The sequence below is a fragment of the Apteryx rowi genome, unplaced genomic scaffold (genome assembly GCF_003343035.1).
Source record: "Apteryx rowi isolate R43461 unplaced genomic scaffold, aptRow1 scaffold_323, whole genome shotgun sequence".
Lineage (NCBI taxonomy): Eukaryota > Metazoa > Chordata > Aves > Apterygiformes > Apterygidae > Apteryx > Apteryx rowi.
In genome coordinates, this window is record NW_020449675.1 from 475,887 (window position 1) to 485,467 (window position 9,581).

At 60.7% G+C, this 9,581-nt stretch overlaps 2 protein-coding genes across 6 annotated transcripts in view; one reads left to right on the plus strand and one right to left on the minus strand.

The window, feature by feature from the left end:
* Positions 1-1,931: 1,931 nt before the first annotated feature.
* Positions 1,932-9,489, minus strand: TUBG1 (tubulin gamma 1). Of its 2 annotated transcripts, XM_026071172.1 has the most exons (12): positions 9,397-9,489; positions 9,099-9,211; positions 8,320-8,487; positions 7,987-8,055; positions 7,111-7,190; positions 6,378-6,504; positions 5,463-5,549; positions 5,032-5,181; positions 4,326-4,373; positions 3,574-3,726; positions 3,069-3,230; positions 1,932-2,652 (listed from the first exon to the last, which is right to left on the minus strand). In XM_026071172.1, exons 1-12 carry the CDS (start codon positions 9,443-9,445, stop codon positions 2,455-2,457), a joined length of 1,404 nt encoding a protein of 467 aa, XP_025926957.1. In that variant the 5' UTR covers positions 9,446-9,489; the 3' UTR covers positions 1,932-2,454. The 2 variants fall into 2 exon arrangements, with proteins under 2 accessions (XP_025926957.1, XP_025926958.1); XM_026071173.1 differs by lacking the exon at positions 4,326-4,373.
* Positions 9,412-9,581, plus strand: part of RETREG3 (reticulophagy regulator family member 3) — an 11,632-nt gene continuing 11,462 nt past the window's right edge. For all 4 annotated transcript variants that reach the window (XR_003254415.1, XR_003254416.1, XM_026071174.1 and 1 more), the window contains exon 1: positions 9,412-9,568. Coding sequence is in view for 2 of the 4 variants with exons in the window: in XM_026071174.1 (XP_025926959.1) it covers positions 9,429-9,568 (140 nt within the window). In the remaining 2 variants the exon portion in view is untranslated. The remainder of the gene's footprint in view (positions 9,569-9,581) is intronic.

The window sequence follows — 9,581 nt, forward strand, 5'->3', positions numbered from 1 at the left end:
GGCCCCGCCGGCTCGCCCGCCCCAGACCCCGCAGCCGAGCCCTGGCCGTGCCGGCCGCCCCCGGGCGCCTTCCTCAGCTAGCTCGGCGCGACCGCGGCGGGATGCTCCGGACGGACGGTGCTGGGAAGGCAGTGCGCCTGGCCCCAGCCCGGGGCGCCATGAGCTCCGGCGGGGCAGGGGGAGGCCCCGGCGCCCCCTTGGCCGTTGCCTTCCTCGTCCATTTCCTTAATTTATTTTGAGACGCCCGCGTCGCCCAGCACTTTCCCTGGTGGGGCCCTGCCGTGCCACAGGGTGCCTCGGGCTCCAGGCCAGCCTCGTCCCCGTCCGCCCCGGTGCCTTCACGTCCAGGGCCGCAGCTGCCCAGGGAGCTGTGCCTGCGCCCCGGCTCCTGCTGCCTGAGTGGCTTCGCCCAGGGCAGGAGGGTGCTCGGCAGCAGCGCGGTGCTCCGGCCCGTCCAGCCGTCGGCTGCGCGCCTGCCCCTCCTGGAAAGCTGCGGGCGGCTTTTGGCYCCGCTGCCCCCGGGGACGGTGAGCTTGCCGGGCCCTGCCGGGGGGCCGGTACGGCCGGGGTTCGGCCCCTCGACATTGCCTCTGTAAAGTTTGTCAGTTCAGTCTTTTTTTTTTTGGGGAGGTGGGAGGGGGGGCGGTTTTTTAAATAAACGCACAACGGAAAGGCTGTGCCTCCTGTCCCTGAGCGCGGGGCCGGCTGGGGGAGGCTCGCAGGGCAGACGCGGGGCCTGAGCCRCCCTCCGTGGCGGCTCTGCTCCGGCCGGGGAGGAGCAGCACAGCACGTCCTTGGGGGAGGGGAGCCACTGTCCCTCCGGGCAGCCGGAGCGCTGGGAGCTGGCCCTGTCTCGCTGTGCCCTTTGGCATTTAATCAACAGCGCAGCCAGCTCTCTGGGCTCCGCGTCCCGCTCCCCCCGGCACCCGCTGGCACTGGCTGCGCCCGCGGGGAGGGGGAGCTGCCCCGGCACTGGGTGCCTGTGTGGCCTGTGCCAAAGAGGGCGTGGGAGCCCGTTGCTGCTGGGGCGGGCAAATATTTTTAGCCTGCTGCTCTGTGCCACAGGGTCAGAGGAAAAGGCTAATTCTCACCTTGGGCTGCCTGGGCTTGGGCTGGCGCCAGCGCTTCCCCACACCCCCTTCCGTCGCAGCCTGACTCACCGCTCGTGCGGGGCAGGCCCGGACCTGGCCCTCCCTCCCGGCAGCCAGTGACGCCGGCCGGCCCGAGCAAGCTCTAAGCCCTCATCCATCCAGCTCGGAGCCGGAGCGGTAAGGAGGGCACGGCCAGCCCCTCGCAGGGCCTCCCTGCCGGTGCGCAGCCTCACCTGCGCGTGAAACATTAACRCTGGTGCCAGCGTCGCTCTGGGCGCAGGGTAGGCAGGGCGGTGCCGGCTCCCGTCCTCGGTCAGGCCGCGCCGGCAGGTCGTTCCAGTATTTCTGGCTCTGCTGCGCCAGGCGCCCAGCACCTGCAGGCCTGACATCGCCCTCTGCCCAGACGGCAGGCTGCCGGCTGGCTCCCCCGCCGGGGCAGGGCTGGCTCCGCACACGCCACCCGGGACGTGCAGGTGAGCAGCCGGCACCGTTTCAATGCCGTCCGCCACGCGGGGAAATGGCCCTGCTTGACCTGCACCCACAGCGGCTGAGAGTGGCTCCTGCCCTGCTCAGCCTGACCCCGGAGCTCCTGGAGCAGTCCCTGATGGATCCTCAGGACAGGCAAGTGCTCTCACGCTCCCTGAGATGTGCAGGGTGAAGGAAGCTGGTAGCAGACCACAGCTCAGCCCTCTTATTCCTTGTTATCGCCCCTACCTTCCTGCTAGTGTGCTGAGGCTGCTGCAGCCACAGCCAGGCAGCTCGGCAAGGCGAGCGCTGGCCCTGGCAGCCTTGTCTGCTTCCTCGCCTGGCCCGTTCCCTCCAGAAGCCATGCAGGCAGAGTCAGTGCAGGAACAGCCTTTATTAAAGCAAAATAACCTACAAAAATATAGATAGAGCCTGTGCCCCAGGCCTGACCTGGCAAAGGAGGAACGAGGCTCCTGCCCAGGGCAAGGACTAGCTCAGCCACACAGAGCCTTTAGCCACAGGGGTCTTCTAGGCCCAACTCTTTGGACCAGGCCTGTTCCAGGCCCCAGGTTTTGCTCTCATCCTCCTCTGCGTGAGCACTTGCTCCCACGGGAAGAGGATCCCTACCAGCACAGTGAGCAGCTGCCCCAGTCCCATCCTGGGCCAGGGCATGTAGTGGAGCRGAGGCTGCCTCCCTGCCAAGGGTCTCCAGGGGCAGTGCTGCCCCTCGCAGAGCCGCTTCTGCTGAGGAATGCAGTGTGTGTGTGTGCAGCAGGTATGACTACTCCGCCCACGGCCGGGCAGCGCTGGGGGGTGCTAAACGTGGATGCAGCAGAGAGAAACCCTGCCGTCGTGCACGGAGGCAGCTGTGAGACCCTCCCGTCCCACGGCAGGGCACTCACTGCTCCTGTGTGCCCCAGGAAATGTAGTCGGGTCGTGTGGCCGCGTGGTACTCGTCTATCAGCTGCTGCACGATTTCCCGGGAGTTGTCCAGTTCATCAAAGTTGTCCTTGAAGATRTCCTCCTTGCGGAACTGCTCCAGGAAGGCCTCCCGCTTGCGTAGCTTGTCGTACTGTCGGCACGTCCGCTCAAACAGCTGGAGAGCAACACAGCACAGTCAGATGGGCCAGAGCTCCCTAGAGAACCCCCATGCAAAGGAGAGGGGGATGTGGCCTTCAATCTCGCTAGGCTGCTGCCAAGGAGGAAGGCAGGCAAGCAGCTCCAGGCCTGCGCCCAACCAATGCTCAGGACCAGCTCGCGCTTCTGAGGCTGCTTCTGGCCAAGGAAGAAGGGGGTCCTGCTGCAGCCTGTCCCTGTGGCGTGGGACCAGGGATGGTATTCCAGCCTAGAGAGTACAGCCAGACTCATTGGACCCCAATGGACCTGTGCCCTGACGCGCTCCAGCAGGGAAGCGGCCACCCTCCCCTCATCTGCAGGCCCTACTGCAGCTGCACGAAAGACCAAGAGAAGATGCATTTGCGGCTGCCTGCGGTTTAGAGGGAAGACACTCACCGAAGAGATGTTGGTGTGGTTTGCCATCATGAGGCCGCTGACTCGGTGTGCAGATGGCAGGTAGGGGGACTTCCGGGACAAAGCCACCTGGATGCTGGCAGGGCCCCAGGGAATGAAATTTGCCAGCTTTCTCTCACGGATTCGCTGCAGACTCTTGTGAACCTGGTGGGATGAGAACAGTAAGGGGCATCAGGGTAATGGGCAGAGCAGCCCAGCAGGCCTGTTCCTGCCCAGCCAACCCAGGAGCTGCTCCTTACAGAACATATGGTCTCAGAAGGGTGGATTTCAGCAAATGGCAGGCAGGTTCCTCACGGCAAAGAGCTAACAGCCTTTCCGCAAGGCCAGGGCCTGCACTGGAGCAACCTGGAGCCACTTCTCAGGCACCTCAGTCTCTCTCCAGGATCCCTGCACAGGAGGACGGAGACCCTGCCCTGCTCTGGCAGGCCATGTCGTGTCCAACAGTATCCGWACAAGGCTGTGATACACTGTCCCTGCAGGAGCTCACCTGTGTGGGGTCCACCTCCCCCTGGATGATGTTGAGGATGGCGATGTAGCAGTGGTTGGTCTGCCTGTCTCGCCCTGTGGACACCATCACGTTTTTAGGCTGCAGCAGCCTTCTCATCACGTCCAGGACTGTGGTTTTCCTCACGCTGGCCACCTGTGAACACCAGCCAGGGGGTCAGAGAGAATGGGCATGCTGCTCCCTTGCCCTCCCACTGCCCTGCACACGCACACAGGAGCAGAGGCAGCTGAAAGTAGAAGTCTTCAACCCTGGGGATGGAGCCACATGCATGCAGGGCAGGGAAATCTGTCACACAACAGGCACAGCCAGGCTGCGAACCAGAGCATTAGCGTAGCCTCCAACACAGGGGAGCTGAGCTGCTTCTCCCACAACAAAGCAGGGGCTTAGGGTCAAGCTCAAGGGAGATTAGAGTGACAGGGGAAGTGTTTCATGTTGTTGCCATCTGAATTCTTTCCTGTTCTGCTGCCAAGACAAGGGCAGGGCCAGGAGAACAGGAAAGGGGATCGGTCCCAGCTGCAGCTCATCCCCCACCCGCCGTCTCCCTGCCGCACTGCACTGAGCCCATGGGGCAGAGCGGACACAGCACTCCTGAAGTGCAATGGCCAAAGGAGAGTGTCCGTAACAAGGACAGCTTGTTGGGGTGTGTGGCAGCCCAGTTTCAGGCACTGTTGGAGCAGCTGGCTGACCCCCCGCCCCGCACTCCTCGCTGGGAGGACAGCTCACACACTCGATACCCTTTTCAGAGCCAGCAGTTTTTCAGATTTGCTTCTCTGAGTAACATCCTGAGGAAATGCACGCAAGAGGAGAACAACAGCTGTTAGCTCCTAGCAGAACTGAGACGTGGCCAACACAGGTGAGCGTCTCTCAAAATGAAACTGCTCCATCCTCCCCCACAGCTTGGGGGGGGCCTGGGCTGTGGCTGGTAGGACATCGATTGGGGACAAGCTACACGTGAGTGGTAGCAATTGATGTAGCTCAAGGGTAACAATCCCCTCCCAGAGTGCAGGTCGATCCCTGGGATGGTGCTGACATCGGGGGCCCTTGTTCAGTGCTGTCGTGACAAGGATCAACAGTGTTCTGACCCAAAGGGCCCAGCTTGGTGGCCCACCGAGGCAACAGGAGTGGCAGGGCTGCCTCGGCAGGCTTGCTGTGATTACTTTTGAGGGCAGCTTTTGCCAGGTYGTGCATCGTCTGCCCTACCTGTCAAAAACATCCTGATGCATGCACTAGGTAGCCCAGCACAAGCATAGTTGCCTGCTCACGCCTAATCCATATCACACATGTGCTGGCACATGAGCAGGCTGCACGTGGATCTGGGATTACAAGCATGCAATTACTGCTCACGCCAAAACTATGGGGCTGGATGGGATGTTACAAGGGTGAGCGTGGCGCTCCTACTGCCCTGGGGGAACGGGAGAAGTCCCCGGCGGGCAGCCTTACCGACTGGTCTGTGGTGAGAGGTGTGTAGCCCGTCATGAGGAAGTGCAGGCGGGGCGTGGGGATCAGCGAGGCAATCAGCCCAATGAGGTCGTTGTTCATGTAGCCGGGATACCTGAGCGTGGTGGTGCTGGCCGACATGATGGTAGAAACCTGGGGAGAGAGGACTGGGGTCAGTGTTCAGGTCGCTGCGTGGCCATGGAGCGAGTTCAAAATCCGGCTTTATGCAGCTAAGCCAAGAGTAAGCTGGAGTGCCCGTGGAGTCTGCCTCGCCAAAAGCCTAGGGAGGAGACTCCCAGGAAGGGCAGAGGGCCCTTGCTCATGGCTCCAGGTTGCCCACCRTCAGGTCCAGCCCATGGAGCAGTTTCAGATTGAATTGGAAGACACCAGGGAAGTCGCATGCTGGCCTCTCCAGAGGGAAAAGTCTTCCTCACCAATTGGTTGATCTGGGAGAAYGATGGGTTTTGAATGTGCAGCCTGTCTGTCGCAATCCGATTCAAGGCCGTGTTGTCTAGAACCACCTACAAAAGAAAACCAGCTCCATGAAGAGTCTTGAGAGGCACCCGGAAGAAATGCAGCCCTAGCCAAGTGTATGAGGGCACCAAATCASGCAGCCTGGCCCAGGGCAGGCGCTGAGCGCCACAGCCTGGCGGAGCCCTCTGTGGCAGGTGGCAGACACTTGAAACCACAAGCTGACTCATTCCTGGAGCGTAACYGACACTGTCAATGGAAGCTCTTCCCTCCTGTCTTGGCTGTGCTCCCCAGCGCTCTCCCAGGAGAGCACTGCCTCTGGGCCAGCACCTCGCAAGCGACCTTTACCCTCAGCAACTCTGGCACAGCTGCTCTTGCCCTGCCAAGTGCAGAGATAAGCTGGGAGGGATGAGCAAGTGTCTTGGTTAGGACCTGACAGAAGGCCGATGTGTAGGCTAAAGATGCTGTGTGGCTGGGGCTGGTGGGTGCTGAAAGTGGTGGTGCATTCACGTTCAAGTGGAAGGTAGCAGCACAGCTGCGCAGAGGAAGCACAGCCAGCTCCAGTCCCTCACTGCCATGGGAAGAATATGCCGTACCCAAGAGGCAGAAATGCCAAACAGGACAGCTCAACGGGGGTTAGCGCAGAGCCCTTGTCCCTGGCACCACCAAATCTGCTCAGTCCTTCTGGACGGAGAAATGGAACTGCGTGCTCACTGCTGTGCCTGGGGCTGCGCAGGCTGCAGCTTCTCGCCGCAGCACTCGTCCCACGCAGCTATGGCACCTGCCCCAGTAAAGGCTGCATTTTTGAGCTGCTGGGGACAGGTCTGCCGTACAGGAACTGGCTGCCCCCCTGGCCTGACACGCGGCAGGACTCTTACCACGCAGTCAGCGTTCTGAGTCAGCCTCTTGAGCGTCAGCAGAGAGTTGTATGGCTGCACTACAACATCGCTCATCTCATCCTGGTTTGGGAAAACCGAGTAGGTCTCCACCAGCTTCTTGGGATACCTGGTGAGAAAGCCCAGCCATCTCAGGGGTTAACATCACCAGCCTGACTCTCTCCTCCCACAAGCTCCCTTTTCAGTCTCTAGGGCCCAGGACAGCAGTGAGTCACTGGCGCTGCATGCCAGACTCAGCTCCCAGCGAGGGAGAGGATTTGTCCCAGCAGTGCCTACCCTAGCAGCACAGGAGCAGGCTGCCAGACGGAGCTACAGGCAAGGCTGAGCCATCCTCAGGCTGATTAAGCGGCCGCTTACAAGCCTTTTCAAGAGGCTGCAAGCTGCAACAGGCAGGGATGGCAGCTCAGAGCCCACAGCTAGAGCCTCCCACTCTCCCCAGAGCAGTCAGGGAGTCAGAAGGCAGCTGCCTGATAAGAACGGCCAAGGGAAGACAGAATTTGGACAGCATGAGTCCAGTTTCAGAGCCTCTGAAGTCCTCAGGCATATCAGGAGCCATCCCTTCCCGGGCAGCTCGCCAGGGATTGCACAAGACAGTGTTTGGGTGGGGGCAGCAGCCCAGGCTCTGAGTCAGCGCTCTCAGGCTCTGTGCTTTGGCAGAGTGCCTGGCCTGGGCCAGACTCTGCCACGAGGGAAGGGGATAAGGCTGAATGCTCACCTGTCATTCAGCCTCTCAAGGAGATACGAGCCCAGCCCAGAACCTGTTCCACCAGCAATGGAGTGGCAAAGCACAAATCCCTGGAAAGAAGCAGAACATAGGCAGCTCAGGATCCAGCTCAGCCCCAAGAGCAGACAGAGCAGAGACAGGGTGGGCCGCCACCACCAGCAGAGACTTGCCAGCAAGGGTGAGAACTACCCCCTACAACAAGAGCTGCTGAGAGCACAGAGGTGAAGCCTTTGAACGGTACGTGGAGGTTAGCGCTGTCTCCTCCAGACCACAGCGGCAGTCACTCGCTAATCATGCCACTTCTGCCAGCGTGGGAGGAACCCACTTCTCTGTACTTGCCAAGAAGAGCAACTGCTGCTCAGGAGCCTCCTGGATTCCTCCCACCCTAAACAGGCTTCAGAATAGCTTGGACGTCATTTTCAGGATTCAGTCAGTCAAATAAAGTGAAGGTACGTGTTCTTAGCCCTTTCTCTGGGCCCTCTGTGCTATTCCCCTCCTCCTAGGGTCCCTGAGGCCAAACTCCCTCTACCTGACTTCAGGGCAGCTCCCATCCACTGCAGGCCTAACAACCTGCTCTTAGATCTTCTGCCAACCTATTTTACAATCACATTTTCCCTTCCCTTGTTGCCATGTGACAGCTTGACACAAACACCAGGGAGCCTTGTCTGTCTACGCACAGGAAATAGGTTTATGTGGATGGTAGCCAACGCACTGCCAGATGCACAAGGCAAAGCAGCCGAAGAGCCAGACCCCCTTCTCCTCGACGTCTCTGAGCTCTTGTAGGTATCCCTGGTGCCCCTTTAACCAGCCTGGCCCTGAAATCACCAGTCAGGGCAACTGGAACCAAAAGCCCCCTGATTTACTTACTTCCAAACTGTCACTCCCATCAGCTTCTCTGTCTATTATGTCAAAAATATCTTCGTGGATTTTTTCTCCCTGTGAGATAAAACCAAAACAGGACTTGTTCCTTTCCTGCACAGAACGGTAAAGAGCCCCTCAAACCTGGTGTRAAGCCAAGTCAGATTTGCAATGTGACCCTGCATTAAGGGGTGCCACAAAGTGTCAGTCATAAGTCCTGGCTGAATAATACAGTATTCTTCAGATAGCACGTACTGAGCCTGGCACGAGAAAGGCCACAATAAACCCTCATGCCTAAGGAACTGACAAGTGCTTGCACACAAGAGCATCAGAGCCTGTTACCTGTGAGAAACCACTGGCCCAGTTGTTCCCAGCTCCCCCTCCATGCTCAGACAGGTAGATGTTTTCCGGGTTGTAGAGGTTGGCATAAGGGGAGTTTAGGATGGAGTGGATAACTCGGGGCTCCAGGTCCAGAAGCACAGCTCGTGGGATATAGTGCTCATCATCTGCCTTTAATAAGGAACAGTGAGATCGTGATGCAGTCGCAACTCGGTGCAGCCTTTTACTGCAAGAGAAACTGCAACTGAGTGTGCCACCCCCTGGCCACAGCGGAGCACAACACAGCGTCATCTCCGACACAGAAGATGAGGTAGAAAAACTTGTTGTGCGCTGTCTGTAATGCAGCAGTCTCTCTGAGCCCCAGAGCCTATCATGAACGTTGGGCACGCAGAGCAGCGAGGTGGCTCTTCCATACAGGGCTTGCAGTCTCAGCGGTTATGTAACGTGGTAACTATAGAAGTCTTTCTCAGCCACTACAGTCCTACCTCCACCAGCCTCCGCAACACATCCATTTCCAGAAACTGGAGCACAGACAGAGCCCTGACAGCAAGCTGCCTAGCAGGAGAGCTTGGCTGAGTCCGCCACTCAAATAACCCGACCCAGGGCCAGCGTCAGCCCGCGAGCCCTCGAACGGGGCTGCGGGAGGGAGCTGGAGCCGTCGGGAACGACCCTCGCGGTCCTCAGGGGCAGATGGGTCGCCAGCAGTGTGGCAYGCCACATCCCAAAGCCGGCCTGGCCAGCTGTGGCGGGACCGGGCGCCAGACAGCACTGGCCTGCGGTACCTGGTAGAAGAAGACGTCCTTGCGGTCGGTGCCCTCGGTGGCGAACTCCTCCACGATGCCCTCGGGGCTGATGCCGTGCTCGGCGCAGAGCTGCTTCCAGAACTCGAACCCGACTGCAGTCAGGGGCGGCTGCAGTCAGGGGGGCCGCGCCGGGCCGGGCCAGGCCCAAAGCCGGGCACGGTCGCCGGGGCCGGGCCGGGCCCCAGCTGGCCCCAGGGCAGCCCCCGCGGTGCCCCGGCACGGGCCCCCTTCTCCACAGCCTCCCGCGCCGCCCCGCCCTGCCCCGCCGCCCGCTCACTCTGGTTGCCGCACTGGCCCAGCTGCAGGGTGATGATCTCCCGCGGCATCACGGCCGTTGCCCCGCGCCGCCCCGCGCTTCCCGGCTCCGCTCCGCTCCGATCTCCGCGCCGCGCCGCACCGGCTCCCCGCTACCCCGCCGCTGTCTCCCGCCCGGCGCCAAACGGCACTGAGTATGCGCGCAGC